Below are 20,481 nucleotides of genomic sequence, written 5' to 3' on the forward strand. Positions count from 1 at the left end.
CTGATCTTGACCAATTGATGATGTTGACTCAATGGTATAACGCATGCTCAACTAAAGTGAGATCGTGAGTTCGAGTTACAGCTCCTTTTTTGTACTATTTATTATGCTTAATATTTGTATAAACAATTTGTCTCTGTATTAAAACATCACAATAGAATCAACAGCTAATTGGCTCGATCTCCTATTTTTTTTTTACTTTTTTTTGTTGAAACTGCATTAAAATAAAACTATTTTTTTTTAGTACAAATAAAAACTACTTACAAACTAGAGTCAAAGGAAATAAGGAAAAACATTCCAGCCACAATTACTATTATTAATACGCGCTTATTTGGCTAACTTATCCGCTTGATTGTTGTTGATTCTCTAGGTGTAGGAGTAGGTGATCTTCTGGAAACAACTGCTGTACTTTTGAATTTCCTTAATGTGACCTTGAGATTGCTAGTGTACTGTTGAAGTATGATGTTGAAGATTGTTTATAATGTTTTTGTTGTCACTTTCAATATGAAGGTATTTTATTTGTCTGTTTTTTGTCCATTTCATTCCCTGTAAAATGGATTTGCATTCGCATTCCTCAACATTTCTTCCTCTTGTTATTTCCGTAAGTGCTCCTTGAAAAGTCGATTGAGAGTCATAGAAAATACAGTCGATCCTTGCTCGTTCGCCGATGTGTGTGAATGAAGCATCCAAGTAAAGTTTCATAAAAGGTGGTAGAGGTGGGTGCCAGGCCCGAATATTGATATTCTGTTGCTCGATCTCTTATTTGAGCAGCAACAGATTGCGGGTGGTCATGGGGTCAATCCCAACAATCATGTTTTTTACTTATTTAGTGTTTTCGCCCTAATTTCTTACTAATTTTAGGGTTTCCTAGTTAGTTGAACTGAATTTCAAATTTTGTAAAGAGTATTTCATTATATACTTCAGCTAATTCTCAAACCATGATTTCATTTTTTTGTCAGCAAAAATTTATTTAGTAGAACATAACTACTTACAAAGAATTTTTAAAATTTAAAACGATGAGATCTCGATTATATTCGATTATTTCTCTTTCCCTCGATACTACCCAACAAAATTGAGAGACTTCGGCAAATTAGTCACCAAGAATTCAACCTTATATGCTTCTTCATTCTTCGAAGTTAGTATAAAATCACAAGGACATGGTAGTATATATGTTTTTTTCTAATTTATTTACTTACTTTATGAATTATAAAAGTGTGAGCTCTCTTAGTATCAATTATTTGTGGCTATCAATTTTATCAATAAAATATTTATTATTTGCTTCAGCTTGTGAGATTGTAATTTTTCGAATTGACTTAGTAATATTTTAGACACCTTAAAGGTAAATCCTGATACCCCACTGACTAAAACACACCCACAAACATATGATCAAACTTAAGTGACTAATGGAAGTGAAGTTACATAAGGTACCATAGTTTATCACTTCTCACAAAGATTGGAAGTTCCTTAGCCATTTTTATCTCAGAAGGGCATTTGTTTAAGGGCAATAGTTTATACATCCCCATAACATCACTCCCGGAAAAATTAATTTGGGAGCTAGATGCTTGTGGAATAGAAACAATATCTGGGCAGAGATAATACCCCAACACAAGATTCATGGATAATTCCTCTCCAGGAACTGCCAGAAATATACAAAAACCTGTGTTTTGAGACCTTTAGATACTTGACATGTGTTGCTTTAAACAAAATTCCCCGTACACGACGATTAGATTTAATTTTTGTTATAGTTGGCAATTTCTCAAAGATGGTACACTTTACGCAAGAAAACTTTTAATGCCATACATAGTAGGACTATTTTTCCGTGAAGAAGTGAAGTTACATGGCGAACCATAGTTTATCACTTCTCACAAAGATTCAAAGTTCCTTAGCCAGTTTCCACCTTAGGGAGAATGTTTGACACTTCTTTAAATCGTAGTACTGCAACACATTCACAAACAGATTATCAAACTTAAGTGGCTTATTGAATTTTAGGAAACATGATACAAAAACTTTGTGGAGACAAACTAAAACAGTGGGATCTTTCATACCACAAGTGGAGTTTGCTTATAACAATATTGTACATTTTACCATAGGAGGAACTTCTTTGTCTATTGATCATGTGAAGCGTTCTTAGTAAAATGTGGATGATGTGATTACTAAAGGGGCATGATTTAATATAGTTGTGGAGAATATAGTAGAGCAAATTCAACCACTGCACGAGGAGGTGCACTTTCACCTTTAGGAGACAAATGCTACAAACATAACATCAACAGATAAACATCCACGAATGACTATGTATAAGGAAGGTGATCAAATGATGTTGTTCTTAAGAACATAGCGTTTTCCGGTTGGTATTTATAACAAGCTCAAGCTCAAGCCCAAGAAGTATGGTTCTTACAAGATTCCGAAGAAGAGTAATAGTAATGCCATGTGGTTGACCTACCTGAAGGTTTGGGAACTTTTCACGAACATTTGATATGGTTGATGATGATCCAAAAAATAGACACCAGTTGACTGAGGTCAATAATCCAGAAAAAACTAAAAGCCCAAATGCTCAACCCGTAACAAGTAAACAAGAAGGTAGAATTCGAAATAGCTCTAACGCTCAAGCCCAGAACTAGGGCCGAGGCGCGTAAGCCTTGATTTGGCTCAAATACAACCAGGTATGTCTTGTAATTTCGGAGAAGACAAGGGTCCGCTTAAGTGGGACCGATACTTCAATCCTGGGGGTTAGAAGTGTGCCTAGTACTTTAACGACTCAACCCCGAACCCAATCTAAGATCTTAGTCGACGAGGATCCTGAGTATTCAAGAGTCTCGTGAGGAAGAAACTTTACCCCCACAGGATAAGTACGATTGAAAATTTCGATCTATCTAAAATACTAATATCCTTAAATAGGGAAACTTATGTCTATCACATGTACAGGATAATGTCAAAGAGGAATCTCGATATCTTACGACTGCATAATAACAGTTTCATCTCAAGAAGGTGGATCTATACCGCCTCATCAATACCGTCTATTAACAATCGGATAGACAAGCCTATAAAAGGTAACAAGCTTGCCTTGAACGAGACACGACATCAACGATCACAAGCTGAATCTAAAGCTTACATGATCATTCAAAGGTCCAATTTCTAAACTCGAAACACTCAATGTTCATTATTTTAACTGCAAGAACACCGTGTACAGACTTGAGCGCCAGAGAAGTTTTTGAGTTTTATGCAAGTTGCATCCCCCAGTTCGAGATTCAACAAAACAGTCTCTTATCCCGAATGGTTACCTAAAGCCAAATTTAGACATTATCGGTTGATATATATGAATTCCATGTTGAAGTTCCTGTTAACTCGTAGCCTGAGTTCGTTTCAATTGGACGAGACCGATGTAGGTGTTTCAGCTGATAATTTTAGAGACGAAACTGACCCAACCAAATTAAGAGAAAATGCATAAAACAAGCGTTGGTGCAATGTGTTCCAGCCACTCTTCCTCGCCTCTACTAAGCTTAGACCACTTTCAGTGCCAAGTTTCATCATTTATCACCTCAAAAGTCAAAACAGTCTTTTAGTAATTATTTATATTTCAGTTGATTTTCTGTTTTTTTAATCTTCTCTAGAAATTCTTTTAATTAAAAGTTATTTAGGATTATGAAACCCTAATACAGTATAAAAGAGTTCCTCTACAAGTTTTAGGTATAAAAGAGTTACTCTATCTTCAATAGTTATCAGTACATTCGAATTCTATCTGAGCCCCTTAATATTCACCAAGTTCTTCGCGCCTTCACAAATAAAAGACAAATTAGTAATGAATTTTTCAGGTAAACTATAAACTTTAAAACCAGATTGCCCTCCCACCTCCGCCCACTCTACTACATCAGACACACTACTTGGTTACTAAGTTCAAACAACCAACCATGCAGCCAAGACAACCTACCTACTTACATTTACCGAACCCTGCCAATCGATTCACACCATCATCTATGACTCAAATTCCCACACTCATCGTCCACAAGAAACCCACCCATTCACTTGCCCAATTCATACCACCCTGACAGTTTTAGTGACTGCTCCTCCTGCTCGGCTCAATGCCGAAGTATGAAGTTAGGGCACTGAATCACTAGACTATTCTGGATTTCCAATTATTTGACTATTACCTGTGAGTGCAGCCAATCCGAATTGACATGGGTCTCCAAAACCTCTTCTCTTGTGGTCCAATCCTCTTCCGGCCGATCTGCTCTTTCAAACCTCAAAACCCAGTCTATCCTATCGGTCACTCGTGACTGCAGGCCAAACCCTCTTATGCCTCTCACGAGCACTAGTCCTTTCCTCCCTTGTGCCTTCAATTAGTTGTTATTGGTTATTTCGGTATCCGCTCACTGACTTAGCTAATCATTCAAGGAACACTTCTCCCATCACCAATTGGGTACTTGGAAATAACCACCCTTTCAGGAGCCATATACAGCAGCAAAAATCCATTTATCACCCATGAATATAGTCGACTATCGCCAACTAAGCTCACTCAACCAGTATGTCTGATTTGGATAAACCTATATGCTCAAAAACACTTGTGGCATCAGCTAGAGACACACTTAAATCAGGTGTTCTAGATGGTGCAGCAGAATGTAGTGAGAAACTAAACTACAGACAGATAGGGCAGAACTGCAGATGAACCAAATTCCAAGGACTTATTCCAACTACAGAATAGGTTTGAACAGATCAAGTAGGAACATTCACATACTAGCCATCTGAATCCACATAAACCAAGCCATGCTCAACCATTTTCATGGGGAGAATGAAAAAAATTCATTTATTACTTTCAGCATATTTCCAAAACTCAAATGGACAACTCAAATCTAATGTAAAAGGAAATACAAACAAAATGGTAAAACTGGGCCTGACAATGATCTGTTTTCAGGGGAAGGGAGAAGAGAAAACAGAACAAATTGAAATAAGAAAAAGCAAAGCTAATTTACAACTTAAAACCCTACTAACTTCAATGCCTATGCTGCATGACGAAGTCAATCAGCTAGTGTATACTCGCAGTCATGCAAACGGGAAAGTATCTCTGCACAGCTCGGCCTGTCATCAGGTTCAGCCCAACAATCTGCAATTTTGGTCCATTAATAGCGAGTCAGCTTTCGGTAACACTTGCCCGATAAAGGAGGGGGGGGGGGGGGGGGGGGGGGGGGGGGGGTTAAAACTACAAGCACATCTACGTTGTAGAGTTTCTATACTACATTATTTAGAGTGTATGTGACGTAGAGTTCATGGCTTGATATGATGTGAACATTTGTGATTTTCGCAAACCAAAGTACTACTTGCAAGATCTACATCTATCTTTGGTCTGGCTGCACAGTTTTCCACACGAGCTAATCTGCTTTTAGAATAGGGTGGACATATTAGTGGTTTAAAGCGCACCCTTTGCGGAGTTCATCCTAGGAGAACGGTAGATTTTGAACGTGTTTGTACAACCACAGCAGATTGCATGAAAACATAAGCTTGCTGGCGAAAATTGGCAAAAACCTCAAGGCAAAATTACTAAGCAGGGCCGAGGTATCAAGGGATTTACTATAGTTACTAATCAAACTATGCCAAAATTCCACATTATAGAATGAACCTGAACAAATGTTTAGAAGATCAGAGAAAACTTGAGCGAAGAAAAGTTATCTCAAGTTCCGCGAGAATGAGCGAACAGTATGTACCTGCAATTAGCTTCCCAAGAGGACCTTCAGGGATCTCTAGTCGTGAACCCTCATTTGCAACTGCATAAACAACCTAAGGAGTGGAGAATTCATAAATCAATTTCTGAAGTCCTCAATAGCATTTATAAATCACGCAAGCAATTGAAATGAATCACTATACCTGCATCGGAGGTATGCCTTCCCAAGGTCTATTTAAAGTGCAAAGCTCCCAAATTATCACCCCAAGGCTGAACACATCACATTTCTCAGTAAATGGCTCGTTCCGTATAAGTTCAGGAGCCATCCATTCTGGAGTTCCTGCTGACGAGGAATCTCTCATGGGACTGTCAGTCATTATTCTGGAGAGACCAAAATCACATATCTTGACAGCCCAATGCTTATTCACGAGGCAATTTGCACTTTTTATATCACAATGAACGATTTTCATTCGGTGTATGCACATCAATCCCCTTAATTGATAACATGAACAAAAGATCAAATTAAGTCCAATACTTTTTTGAGAGGTAAAGGTTCTATGTTATAGACATTAATATAGCTTAAACTGTGAACCCACACTTAAGGATAGCATGAGCATACATGAAGTAATATGCATCACCTATAAAATGATAAAAGTCTGCAATCTACGAATTATATATAATCTTGTTTCAAAGGAATTCATGTCTAAATAGACCAACCTGCAAATATCACGCAGCATCTTTAATCTTCTGCGCCAACTGAGTTTTTTTTTCTGGCCACTCATATGGATCAAATAATACAACGAACTCATCTCCATGTATTCAGTAACCATAGACAAGTGAGGAGGCTTTGTACAAGCTCCAAGGAATAAGATAACTGCCGGAATAGATAACAAATGCTCTAAAAGTTACATACAGTAAGCTTGGTAAATTTCCTACTTGGAAAAATTTGAAGTATGAAAGACTAATAGAAAAGGAAAACGTGAATGGTAACGCCATATTTTTGCAGAAAAATGCACCCAAGCAAGAGAAATATTTGCTTGCTCCACTATTACGAGTATAGAAGTGGAAAACAAAAAATTTTCCATCAAAAAACCTTCTTTGGGAACATTTTATATCAGAAATCTAATCTAAGTCGTACGGCGAACAAGTTAGGATCTAGTAAATTACCATTTGGATGTCGAAGGCGGCTGTAAAAAAATACAAAAGCCCATAGTCAGAAAAAGAAAGATAGAACTGAACAACTTCATGTTCCGCAAAGAATAATGATATAGTACCTTAGAATAGATATTTCATTGCAAAAATCTTCCATATTTTCGGAAGTCATATCTTGCTCCAGGAAAACCTTGATAGCAACGTCAGTCCCGTTCCAAATTCCACGAAAAACTTCTCCAAAGGACCCTAGGGAAAAGCATAAGAATATGACGTCAGCATTGATTATTTTGAGGTGTTTACTTTTATGGTGTTAATTGGTACTTTTCAAGAAACACAATTAATTCCGGAATATAAAATCATATATTCCTGTGTTATCCTTAAGAAAAAAGCTTTTCGCATTGTACATATATATTAACAATAAGGACCTAATACGTTATAAAACAACAACTAGGTCGGATCACTGGTAACAGCAAATATACCTCTGAAGTATACTTTGATTACTATTACCTATGTTTAGAATCACATTTCCACCTGATATTTCTGATGGTTGCAAAACGAAGATATTCTAAGAGAGGCATTTCACTCCAGACGTAAACCAAAACGTTGTCCATATGAACATAACGTTAATGTTCGATATAGAACTCAGAGCAAAATGAAACAGTTAAATATTTGAGGCACGAGTGTTCAGGATAGTCGCTGAAAAGCTAAGATGGAACTTTGACAAAGATTACTTAACACTGATCCGGGACTATGAAACAGACACCTGAGGGGTAATCGCTTCATTTTTTTTCAATGAGCACCGTACAAATGATGGTTCTTTCTCTATCATTATCTAAATTATACTTCAGATGTAGTAATACTTCACAAATTAATAGTGCTTACCGATACCAACACGAGTTCCAACAGTTAATTCTGAGAATTCAATACTCCATTCCTGAAAAGGTAACAGTGGTTTGTTGAGGAAAGTCGAAGATTCGAGCACGTGGTTCCACGTTGAAACTAATTCAGTTCCAACAAAGTCCGGGCGACCACTCCTTTCAGAAGCATGGCCTCTAAATGCACGAGGAGATGAAGGTAATGACATAGCTGTCTGAGAACTTAGTTGCTTTCCTGTGTGATTATATCTACCAGATATTTCACTTGATACTTTGTCATGATCATCCAGACAAAAGTCCGATACCTGAATTTGGAGAACACATTAAGCTCAATTGCACAAGGTGACTGAAGTATTAAAACGACTAGTCAATTTTCCAAAAAAGTTAATTAGGACAACAACATAAATAAGTATTCAAATATGCATACAAATTTGAAAGCAGAGTTACAAAGCATGATTGGGACAAACCAAACATCAAAGAAATTTAGATCTTGGAACAACATAAGATCTTACAAACAAGTACCAGGACATAAATAAAGCCAAGAAACAAATTGGTGATGGTGGATTACAAAAGAGCTATCTTTTTTTAACTTCAAGCACCCAAGTCAAAAAAAAAAGCATTATGAATTATGAAAGAATAACAGGTACCATCTTTGTTAGCTTGAGTCCTTCTATAAGTATCCCTTAGTAATCTAAATACTAGGATATGATGGCAAGGATTTATCTTACTGAAGAGTGAAGGAAATCTCCGAGATTCCCGTTAACAGTCCACAATTTGGTGACATTAATGAGAGTTGGTGTAGGAATAGAAGCCATCACTGGAAAGATTTTCAGTTTAATTTTATTATAAGAGCTGGAAGGAAAGATGCGTGGATATCTATGGTGTTGGTTTCCATGACTAGTTCCAATATATATTTATTATTTTTAGAGTCACTAGATTCGTTAACAGAAAAAAGGTAGAAATCGAGAAGATCCCGGTTAATGTCAGTACAAGATAAATGTCATTAACAGGCTGATGTCGTAGCCAACACTGTGAGCACAATCACAAGCAAGATAGGACCTGCATTACACTCCAAACACAACCAAAAGTGGAGAGAGAGAGAGAGGTACATTTCTCCGAAGATCTGGACCATCATTTCTGTTATTTGGAGAATTTGATACTGATCCATCACCTTCTTGCTTTATAAGTCGATTTTGCTTCAACGTTTCATTCATAGCTCGCACAGCCCTGAGAAAAAGCAAATGAATCACATTATATGCACCGCAGAGATCTAGAAAAATAGATAATCCATCAAACATTACATAGGAACCAGAAAACAGATACAGACATACATATTTTCACAAGCTAGTAGTACTTCAGCTAAACAACAACATCATTTTATGATATTGGGTATATTGATTCAAACTCATAATCCAATTTCCTCGATGTGCATGTTTTGATCTCTCAAATAATAAATATCAGAAGTCTCAATTCCAACTGCATTTTGTTTTTAAGTATATGCTCCAATCCTACTATCTGCATGTGTGATATTATTTTTCTACCAAACATGTGGAGTTTGTTACGCTCGCCGCATAAGGAAAAATGAAACTAAATTTGGAATCTTTGGTTTTTATCCACGTCTTTGTTGGCCATTTCAAGATGTCAATATTAGCCTTTTTAACTTTCTTTCCGTTGTTGCTCAAACGGAAAGAAATTATTGGTGGGATATGGAAAGAAATTAAGTACTAGAACAGTGAGAGGAATTTTCACCCGATGAGACGGAAACTCATCAAAATGAAACAAAAACGAACCTCTGAAAAAATGTACTTCCTAGTGAAGAATAATTATCTCTAACAAGAAAAGAACAGCTTTACGCCTGCTACAGCTTTATCTATACAAGAAAAAGTTAGCATACATCGTATAACAGAAATCAACCTTACGATGTCGTCACCAATTTCGGGAGTAATGCTGATGCTTCTTCTTCTTATTCTACGAGTTTCTGGTGTCGACACACCTTCTGACCTGCAAATATATCTTTACCTAATTAGTTACTCTAATAACAGCATGTAGAACTAAAGAAAGTATATTTCCTTAAACAGTAATACATAGTTTTTGGCGTAAGGGGATTTATGACTTCGAGAGTCAAGTAAGGGGTGCCCCATTGACGGCTACTAATGGGCCTCTAGGTAGTCGAGTGCGTTCATTATTCCTTCATATTCATATAGAGGGACATAATTCACATGCATTAGTAAGCTTGGGCTGCTTTGATGGCAGTCTTTCAGTTTCCCTTTCACTAGTAGTATGGTGGACTCTACGAGTACTACTAATTGAATAATCATATTGTATTAATTGTTTATTAGATCATTCTGTGAATCATTTTGTATAATAAGATCTCCATATCAAAATTTCAGAGAAATCAAGTAATATATTAGCCCCTTTGGATCTAACAAATATGCCCTTTATTATGCTCATACTTTGAAACATGATAGGCACTTTCTTTCATTCATACTGTGAAGTAGTCTAATACAGTATACAAAGATAAGACCTTGATGAAGCTATATCATCCGCAAATTCTCTAAACGATTGTCTACCGCTACCGCTGAGCATGGAACGTCCACGTGCTCGAAATAAAGGATGCTCTGGACTGCAGAAGTGTAAGTAATCAAAACCAAAGTTCAAACTTAGCAAATACCTTAAAACCTAGTAAACATTTAAACAGGTAGTCTACTTGAACCCGATAGAGGTTGAGACTGCCTGACACGGTGAGCTAGAAATGCCAAAACAAGGACATGAACGTACACATTCACATATCTTTTTATCTTACTTTAACATCACTGGTTTTTAAATAATTTTCAGTTTTACACCGAACTTGGTCATATAATATGCACAAAAATGGAATTCTATGGTCCTAGCATCGTTACATGCAAGTGAACTCAAGAAATACACAATATTATGTGATAGTAACCGCTAAACTGCCCAAAATATCCAATAAGTGCATAGGAGCGTCTCGCAAGCGGCTGATATACACGCTGTCCCATTTTTTGTGACAGTGGCTGACTTGTGAAGCAAGCAGATCGTCCTCCCAAACATCACATTTAGATCTTTTTTGGTGGTCTTGTATGCAAATATACACACTTGGTCCCAAACGCAGAAGATGGTGATCATTATCATCAATATTATGATGATCATGGTGCTGATGCTCATGATAATGAAACTCTGATTTCATTTGTTTCATGCATTAAATTTGAAGACGAATATGAAAGCGAAAGCTCATCATGTTTCTTTAAGGTATATGTCAATTACAAATCCAATGTACTCTGATTGGAATATTTACTTGCACGAGAATCTCGTTGATGACATTATGATAAATTTGAGAGTTAGTTTAAGGAGTTAGCGAACTTCTTTACAGTCCATAAAAAGAAATTCTTTACAGTCCATAATGTTGTTTCAGCAGCTTATGTTGTTTAACAAACCCAAGAATATGTCGACTCCAGATCCACTTAAAATCGAGCTACCATTAAGATCATTTCCTTTTCAGAATTAACTGATCTACAAGTAATACTGTTGAGAATTTTTTACGAGCGTACTACGACGATATCTTAACACCAAAAAGAAAGCATTTAAATTTTGATGATTTAAAGCTGCTTAGTGTACCAGTATCGATGCTACAGCTAAATGGCATGCAGACCCCTTTAAGATAAAATACTAGTAAAAGCGTAGAAACTTACAGCTAACATAATTTGTGAAGTATATTAAACTTTTCATCGAAGTAAATAAAACATCAAACAAAAGAACAAAATTAATTTAAGTTAAAAACAAAAATTGTGCAGATACTAGCATATTCCATTCATATAACCATGCCAAGGTGAGCAGACGATGCAAGAGAAAAAAAAAACCTTGAACTGGCTGTGCGTTGCTCAGCAATCACTTTTCTCCTATTACGGCGCCATAAATTGTTTGCAGTGTTGGGTTCGCTATGTGATAAACTGAGCCAAATAATTAAGGACAGAATAATCACAATTGCAGCAGGTCAGAATTGAAACTAAATACTAAGTTCGAAGCTGCATTCTAATAGAAAAGTAAATAGTGGATACCATAATTAGTTTCAAATGGATTCATTACTAGAAATAAATAAGCCTTACCTTAGCTTTCCGTCATTAAAGGTTGTTTGTCGCAACATTATATTACGTGCTGGAGAACCCGATGCATTCGACGCTTCGATTCTTCGTTGATATAAGGACTGAAGTATCTCATCTTGCTCAGGACTACTATCCATGGAACAAAAAGAAAATCAGAGCACAAAAACTGGAAAAATTCCCAATGGGATTTCTAACGAGAATAGTCTTTGTTTTTGAGAAATCGACTACGATCTACGTTAGTCATTACAAGGCATTGATACATCATCAAGATGTGATAAGCACGATAACTGTCTAAGTTAAACCAATAATTAAAAGGGCCTAAAGCCCAACAACATAGAGCCTAGAGCCCGACAAACTTATCATTATTTATACCTTTTAATAACCCAAATTCAATAACCATGAAATTCCACCTCCTCTGGGAATCAAACGTGGGACCTCCAGGGTTTTACAGTTTATGTCAACACTATCAACCACTTAGGCAACCAAGTGTTGACAATGAGAAACTGAGAATAGTCTTTCATTAGCAACAACTGTGAGGGATATATCTGATTTTCATTGGCACAACCAGATTCATGTACTCTATCTCTTCTATCTAGTCTGATAATCCTAACGTTGTGATTAACATTTACAATCTAACAGTTTATGTTAGTCAAATTGGTATCCTAAAGAAATCTCAAAATGATAAACAAGCCAAATCTACACTCCAAACAGAAGAGGAAGTTCCACCAAGGATAAATTACTAAATAAGTTCTGCAGCATTGACAATATAGAGTTTTATCATACCCCTTCCTTCATCGACCTTAATCTTCTTTAAAAACTGTGGGGAAAACATGAAGGTGTATTTCCGGTAATCTACAACCCACAGTATAGCTTAAGAGTTAAGATTATTTTAACAAATTATGTACACAATATTAGTTGTAAGTCAGAGAAAAGAGACTGAACACAACGTGGATTGTGTTCTCCAACCACCGATGCTCTTTACGAAAATAAGGGCGGAAACAAACAGAAGCGAGTTGTAGCATGTTAGAGACTTTATACAGCATCTGCTTACCCCTCAGTATCAGCTCTATCTGAAAACCCATAGAGAGGACTATTTGGTTCAAGAGGTGAATCACAGGAGTCATTCTCCGCGGAGTCACTCTCTCCTGCAGCAGAAAGATGGGACATGAATATTGCCTTCGTCGAACATGGTATTAATTGGCCTGGAGAACGCATAAGATCAACCAGTAGGTCCATAGAATTCAGGACAACAACCACAGACATATGTTTATAAGAATCAATGTGTTCAATAGATCCCTCACTTGGAAGACCCTGAATGAGAAAAGCATAAGCATAAGGCTAATCAACAAATGGACCAGGCATAAGAAAATATATCAAAAGCACAACACTCTAAGCTAAATAAATTTAGCACATTCTCTTAAAGCGAGAAATGAAGACCTTACCACCACAAGCCTGCTCTCAAGACCTACAGTATCTGCAAGAACTTTAAATAATATAGCTCGAGGGCGGCATGAACCGTGTCTTATCTGTCCCAACAACTGGACACCCCGATTCTCAGAGTACGAGATTTCCTCAAGCGCAGCTTTTGCTGGACTTAGTTCCGAATTTGGGCGCTTATAAAAGTCAGAAACCTGTAAGGGGTAACATTTGATCTTCACAAGAGCTCCACAAGTAGATAATATTCAATATGTTTGACTGAACAACAACAATAGCAATTCGAGAACATTGATTTCTATAAATTTATCACGCAACGCCACTATCTTGAAAATATCACATCAAGCTTTTTGAACTAATGAGAACACTTCACCGGACATTGCTTGTGAAGAGCTTCCACACCTATGTTATAGCATAAAACTTTGTGCTGCACATCGACTGAGCATACTCGGTGGGTTTAGCGCCTAGATTGCTCAGGTGGAGAAGTCTAGGTTGGTCTATGGAAAGTACATGCGAAGTTGAAATACCTTGTAACCACATCTAACTAAGGATCTAGCTGGTTCCGTAACAACAACAATATTTACTTGTATTTATAAGCGTGTTACATCAAAAGGTATCACAGCCTAGCAAGGCTCTCTCTCAAGTAAAGGTGGATCATTTGACACAAAAGTTTCATGTGCAGGGCATTTAGTCCGATATTGCTTAGGGGTTAGGAAGACCTTCCGGACCCGGATTATTAAATAAAACCTGGTCTTACACAATGCCTGGGCTTTTTGGGTGGTTGGGTGCTTTGATTGGTCAGCTCAAGCGTCAAATAGTTACTTAGGTCTAGGGAAAGTCTATGTCAAGGAAAACGTATCATGCTATGTTGTCTGAGTCGCTAGTTGACCCAGAAACAAGGTCATTTCCTGTGACTAAGTTAAACTGGTGGTGACTCAATGATGCTCTGGTTTTCTGTTCTCGTTCCATAAAGAAGATAGGGCAGGGAGTACCAGAGTAGGGACTAGGGAGTACAGCTGAAAAATCATTTTTACACAAATAAGTTAATAAATACACTGCTCAACAGTAAAGTCCCTGATATTGCCACATGGGTAATAATCAAACAACCAGAAAATGATGCCAGCTATTACGTTTTAGAGTTTCTCAAGAAAAAAGTAGAATGAATACGAGAGATAAAGAAATTTTCTTGTTCTTTTAGAAATATAAAAAGAAAGTACAGAAAATATAAAGAGGAAGTATGGAGAAAAGTATGCAAGACCTTGGGCAACCATTTGAGTCTTTCAAGTCTTTATTCTCTAAATAGCTTCATCAAAAAAAAGTCTTAAATTCTCTAAATCCGAAACCCAGTCTATTGCCTTTCACCGACTACCATTCCCCGGGGCAAGCTCATGCACTCTCATAGGCGAGTTTAAGGGAGTATTGCAAAATTTTAAACATGGGGGAATCAAAGATTTATGGGTCCAAGTTTTGCACAACTCATCATCTTGGGCGCTGAAGCGTCGAGCCAACACACCTTTGACAACATCGCAAATTCGCAACCACATCAAACTAGACACTAGTCTTAGGTGGTGTCTAAATAAAAGGACGTATGGCTGGTACCACAAATGGAGTTACATCATGAACAGCAAATTGGTGCTTCTCAATCAGTATAAAGTGAGCACATGTTGTCATGTACCAAAGAGGCAAAGCAACACAATGCACCTCTTACACAATTAAAAAAACATCGATTAATTGTTTCTAATCAGAAACCAAAATTGTTGGAGTTTCTCACAAGAAGTACATTTCAAAGTTCATTAAGTTTATGTACAGCAATAAAATTTAATTTTCAATGTCAGGAATGAAAGTTAAAAAGGCAAGGAGACATATTTGGTTACTAATACCAGCGGCTATTATTTGGAATCTCTGGAAGGATAGGAACAACAAGATTTTTAAGGAAGCTAACTTGACAAGCAAAGTTGACATAGATGATATCAATGGAACCATTTTCGCTTGGTCTAGGATTTTATTGGGTTTTAAGGATGTTTCTTTCTTTTACATGGTTGGTAACTGGGATGCTTGGATGATGTAACAAGTTCCCCAAGTTTCAGCTTTTATTTTCCTTGTAAATTTCTTTTTCTTCAATATATTCATTCTAATTTTTCAAAAAAAAAAAAACTAATAGTAGCTTACTAGTTAATAATGTGAAGTATAGGACATCCCTGTGAAAGTCAATAGACATCTGAAGTACATAGACATATTCTACCACCTTCTACTGCTAATCTGAAGTTACCCCATAGCCCACCTTATATGTGACTGTCGGTCGACGTCACTACCCCCTACAGTATAACAAGTACTCAAAGCTACTAAGATGAAATGTGGAACGCAGTCCATGTCAATGGAAGCTTCATTGGAGATTTACGCTGAAACCTCCATCTGTTGTGTGAACTACTGTTACTACTCATGCTTTGTGTCCAAATGATTAATAAATATGAAATCTTCTAATCATTTTTAAAGTGCCATTAGTCCAAGGAACACTGTTCGTATACCAAATAAGATTTAAAAACATTGGCAGAACTGCGGAGAAAACCCTTACTTGAACCAATAATTAAAACTACAAATTTAACATAACCCAAAGTAGCTGAAAACATTGACCGTCACCAAAAACTACTCCTCAAATATGTTCGGCCAGATCTTTACTTTCTTCCACTAGCCTATTTCTAGTGACTTGTGAACTATTAAAAAAAAACTTACCATAACAAATTTCCAGGAATCCGCAACAAATATATGTAAGAGATTCAATTAAAAAAAACTCCTTTTTATGTAATTACCGACCTTGGGTAATGTCCCTAAGGTTTCCGTAATAATATTATGGATAGCGATAGAGAGATGCGTAACTTTAGAGACTTAAATGACTCACCAGTCCGGCAATCTTTTTTATCATTGCAGCTGGGTTTGAATTCATTCCTCTAACCGAGGCCACAATGAGTTGCTTTAGCATGGAAAGCTTCTTATCTCTCTCAGCATCGACCAAAATGATTTCGGCCCGTAGACATTCCGAACCCAAAGCCCAAATTTCCTCTGGAGATGGAATATGGTCAAAAAGTTCTTTGAGTCTTTTGTCCTGTAAGTAAAGTAATTTCATCAAATACTGACCATGCTTCTCAGAATGTTGCTACAAACCTTAACAAGCAACGAAATGAGTTCCACGCTAAAGTTTCAATAGAAAATTTCACACACTTGGAATTAAGTTTTAAAGAAAGAACACTGGAAATATTTTCTATCGGGATTTTTATCCGTATACCATATCAATATTTAATAATAAAACCTTCTCCTATATAATCACTCATAGTTATCATAAAAAAGAGTTGTAAGTGTAAAGTGCATCAAATTTATAGAAAATTAAAAAATAACGCATTATTACTACATAACTTGCTTTCACATAGTTTTAACTTAAAAATCCATGTTTGCATATTGATGTTCTGTTTGTTGATATCTCTTGCTTACCGGAATAGTAAACAAAACAATTGCAACAGAAACATTTTTCTGCTATTAAATTTCGGTATAGTAGTATAGTTACAACTCTAAAGAGAAATATTTCATACACAAATTTCAGTCAAGTAAAAATTGCATGCAAAACCGCAGAAATGGGAGAAATAATACACCACAGACAGAAATATAACCTCATTTTCTTGAGGATTCTTCTCAAAAATCATACTTAAAATCATTTCAATAAGTGTCCACTTGATAGTTTGTATGCAAAATCTAGGGATGTTATCTTTTATTGGTAGGGTACCATAGGGCTTATTTGTAATAACAAAAGGCCCATGAGAGAGTTAACCTATTAACACTTTATTAGAAAGTACTACAGACAAACTAAAGCAGAAACTAACGAAGAGGTGAAAATTTGACGTTTAGCACTGAAAAAGTATTTGCCAGATCAGATATAACAAAAAAGAAAGACCAGACTGAAATATCGCTAGAAACAATTCTTAATGTACCTTAAAAGAGTAGTTATCATACTATAACGAAGTATATATAACAACTCACCGGAACAACAGAGTAAAAACCATTCGGGATTGGTCCGGAAAACGTCCCAGTAGTCCAGAGAATCTGTGATGCTGTCTGCAACAACACATTGTGCTCAGCATTGTACGTTGATTCTTTACTACTTAAACCCTCTTCTTCAGAATTCAGAGAAACAGATCGTAGTTTCTCCATGAATCCTGAGGGCCACCAATTAGCATTAGGAGACCCTGATTCCAATGGCCCAGCATCTTCTCGTATCTCGTCCATCTTGTTAAACCTTTGGACCACAAAATCATTTCGCCCAACCTCTCACCTCATAAAGAACATTTGAAATCTGGACAGAATTCTTAGACAATAGAATACAGGTACTTCTTGTACTATAAATTCCTTAGCCTGGAGGTTAGATGACCTGCAAAAAGTAAAATCTGGATTTACCAAACAATTGATATAAATGAGATGAAATTACTCATTTGCTAAGATTGCAACGGTTTCAAGCCTTGGATTGTTTCAAAAGAGTTTGAATATCTTCTCAAACAAATACATGGGTCTCTCCACAATCGGTCTACTTTATCACCTCAAAATTTAGTTTTTAACTTAATCTATAAGTCAAACCACCCTGTTCAGAATATATTTCTCAAACACTGGATAACCGATACTAACGCTACCAGCACTGCAAGTTCGGAACAACATTACAAACCCGGAACGACAAGGAAACGATAGTAACGCCAATCATGGAAGAGTAGAAGACACATATCATACTCTCTCCTTGTTTTTAAGTCTCACGTCGTCATAGAGCTAAAATATAGGTATAGTGGGTTAATGATATGCAGAGGAGATAAGATTCTTCAGCAACTAGTTTCCATGAAAAAAAGTATTTTATAAGCAACCAACCTGAAATCAGGGTGAAATTCTTTCTCTTGGATAGGAGCCAGTTCCAAAAACATAATGCCAGCCTATAACCGGAAATACATAAATCAACTGATTACCACAATTGACAGATGACGCGTCTATATAGACACGTAAACACTCAAAAATGCTACTTATAGAATATCATGAAATGAGGTGGTGTTGGACCAACGTGACGATGTGTTATATGAATAGTAAGTTGTTCTAATTCCTACATTATCTAGTTTCATATATAACCTAATCCTCCCAAAAACTTAATAGGACTCTATGCACTCTCAAATGGTAGACCTTCTGGCAGATAACTTTCAACAGATTTTCTTCTTCCAATACATAAAAACTTGAATTTTAACGTAGTACCCAAATTTTAGGAACGTAAACTGAGAAAATTACATAGTAGCTAAAATTACTTTCTTGAATTAAAAATTAACCCAATAACCTTGGTAACTCACAAGAGAAAGTGCAGTTGTTTCTGCCCTAATAAACCAAGTTATTTATTGAATTGAATGTTCTCTTTCGAATCTACTTATGATTAATCATACTTCATCCAATCCAGATGAAACTTTAGATAAGAATAGTAAGGGAGTAACAGAAATAGTTAAGGCAGATGATTTACTTACAGCTTAGATCATTACACACTAAAAAAGCAGCTCCCCAACCAAAACTGCAAACAAAATCATCAGTTTTCATCAGAAAATTGGACGGCCAAAAAATGAGAACAAATGAACAACAATTCAACACCTAATAAGTTAATAACTTCATCAAACCTATATGAATTTTGGGTAATTTCAATGTTCTTTGATCTTATCTGCTTTGCCCAAATAACCCAAACCTCAAAATTAAATCTTTTTCATTTATAAGATGAGAAATTAGTAGAACTATTTGAGGGCTTATTGGTTTTCTAAATCGATGAAATCGTCTTACTAGCAAACCAAATACAAAGAACAAATTCAAGGGTAGTCCGATCCAAGATCCATAATTAGCATATAATTAGAAGGATTCGTTTAGGATAAGTTATGTTGTTTAAATAGTTCGATCCAGATCAAATTGGATCGGACGGTCTAAACTATACCTAAAGAGAGGAAGAAATAAAGATAGAAAAGGGTTTTCTACAGAGAGGAATAGGAAATCGAAGAATCAATAAGAAGTCGAGAGAGGGATGAACTGAACAGGAGATGAAATCGAATGGAGTATAGAGAGAGAGAGAGTGAGATAATACTTACATCAATCAGATTGACGATTAAATCAGAGAAAAGTCTTCTTCTGTTGATCTCTCACCCTTTTATATCGGCCTCTCTCTTTCTCTCTCTAGAATCTCTTCTCTCTCTCTCTCTCTCTACTGTGTCTGATCGATGAGAAGCGAAAGAAAGCCCATTTGCTCACACACTCTCTTTATTAGTTTTCACTAACAAGTGGCATGTGCAATTTGCACGTGTCTTAATATCTCTGGTGTTGTTTTCAGATTAGCAATCAGATCGGGTGGTACAGAAGGATACCATTTGTCTTTTTGTTGTCTGAATCTGATTCGTTTCCGCCAAGGGTATTATTATTTGTCTTTTTCTTGTCTGAATCTGAGTCCTTCGAACAAAATACTAATAATTTTGGACTATTTCGAACAATGATCTTTTTATCAAGATTTACACTTAAATCAATGATGTAATTGAGATAAATTGTATAAATTTAGTTGAAACAATGTATAAATTTGTAAATGTATGTAAATGTTGGATCAGATTTCATGTCTGAACTAGATAGAAAAAAACATCGTGTAGAGTTTAGTCATTTCTGAACAACAAAAAATAGTTTCTGTTAGTTTGCCTAGATTGCCCTGTTCAATTATGTTTGTTTGATGGAGAAAGCCATAAAAGAGTATATAGTACCAATTAGTTATGGGAAGAGTTTGCAAGAATGAAGTCATAAATTGGCCTTTACTACTTAAGGTACAAAGTTTGGGTTATATGTATGTACTAGGCATAACCCGTGCCTTTGGCACGGACGAGGTCGTTTTGAATTAAACTTTGAACCGGTATGAAAAAGAACTGTCCTTACCAGTTAGCAACTCCCTTGTGACATTGATGACAAGTGTCAAGAAATAACAACCAAAACCCAACTATATCAGTAAAAGAAATCAGTCAATGATCGTAAGTATGATATTTAGGTTTGAACTGACAAATAACTTTTAGAATCAAAGATCAAAAAGTGATAAATATTTAAAGGTAACAACCATCAAATTCACATAATTTGTTTTTTCATGCTTTTGGACAACGAACAGTAAAATTATTACAATATAAACTCAAAGTAACAAGTGAATCATCACTGAAATTTTTTACCCGTCATAATAACTTAACCC

General features: G+C 36.2%; 1 protein-coding gene across 8 annotated transcripts; it reads right to left on the minus strand.

Annotated features, from left to right (window-relative positions):
• Window positions 1-4,766: 4,766 nt before the first annotated feature.
• Window positions 4,767-19,784, minus strand: LOC147556136 (Mitogen activated protein kinase kinase kinase-like protein). Of its 8 annotated transcripts, none has more exons than XM_086663914.1 (19): window positions 19,358-19,784; window positions 18,755-18,798; window positions 18,123-18,184; window positions 17,253-17,640; window positions 16,123-16,326; window positions 13,235-13,423; window positions 12,844-13,103; window positions 11,796-11,918; window positions 11,550-11,639; window positions 10,199-10,297; window positions 9,589-9,675; window positions 8,784-8,901; window positions 7,682-7,979; window positions 6,922-7,045; window positions 6,815-6,834; window positions 6,365-6,521; window positions 5,851-6,139; window positions 5,691-5,763; window positions 4,767-5,092 (listed from the first exon to the last, which is right to left on the minus strand). In XM_086663914.1, the coding sequence occupies exons 4-19, from the start codon at window positions 17,496-17,498 to the stop codon at window positions 5,007-5,009; spliced, it is 2,463 nt and encodes an 820-aa protein (XP_086520040.1). In that variant the 5' UTR covers window positions 17,499-17,640; window positions 18,123-18,184; window positions 18,755-18,798; window positions 19,358-19,784; the 3' UTR covers window positions 4,767-5,006. The 8 variants fall into 8 exon arrangements, with proteins under 8 accessions (XP_086520040.1, XP_086520038.1, XP_086520041.1 ...); XM_086663912.1 differs by having other exon boundaries at window positions 11,796-11,921; window positions 19,358-19,580; XM_086663915.1 differs by lacking the exon at window positions 18,123-18,184 and having other exon boundaries at window positions 19,358-19,650.
• Between the last annotated feature and the right edge of the window lie 697 nt (window positions 19,785-20,481).

The sequence above is a fragment of the Eschscholzia californica genome, unplaced genomic scaffold, assembly GCF_041429995.1.
Source record: "Eschscholzia californica isolate CP2 unplaced genomic scaffold, dmEscCali1.0.p SCAF_2, whole genome shotgun sequence".
In the NCBI taxonomy this organism is placed as follows: Eukaryota; Viridiplantae; Streptophyta; class Magnoliopsida; order Ranunculales; family Papaveraceae; genus Eschscholzia; species Eschscholzia californica.

Coding starts and splice junctions, on each gene's coding strand:
- LOC147556136 (XM_086663912.1), bottom strand. CDS start 17,498: ATGGACGAGATACGAGAAGATGCTGGGCCATTGGAATCAGGGTCTCCT. Junction 11,922..12,843: donor GATAGAGCTGATACTGAGGG/GTAAGCAGATGC, acceptor TTCCATGGATAG/TAGTCCTGAGCAAGATGAGA. Junction 10,298..11,549: donor CAACGCACAGCCAGTTCAAG/GTTTTTTTTTTC, acceptor ACACTTCTGCAG/TCCAGAGCATCCTTTATTTC.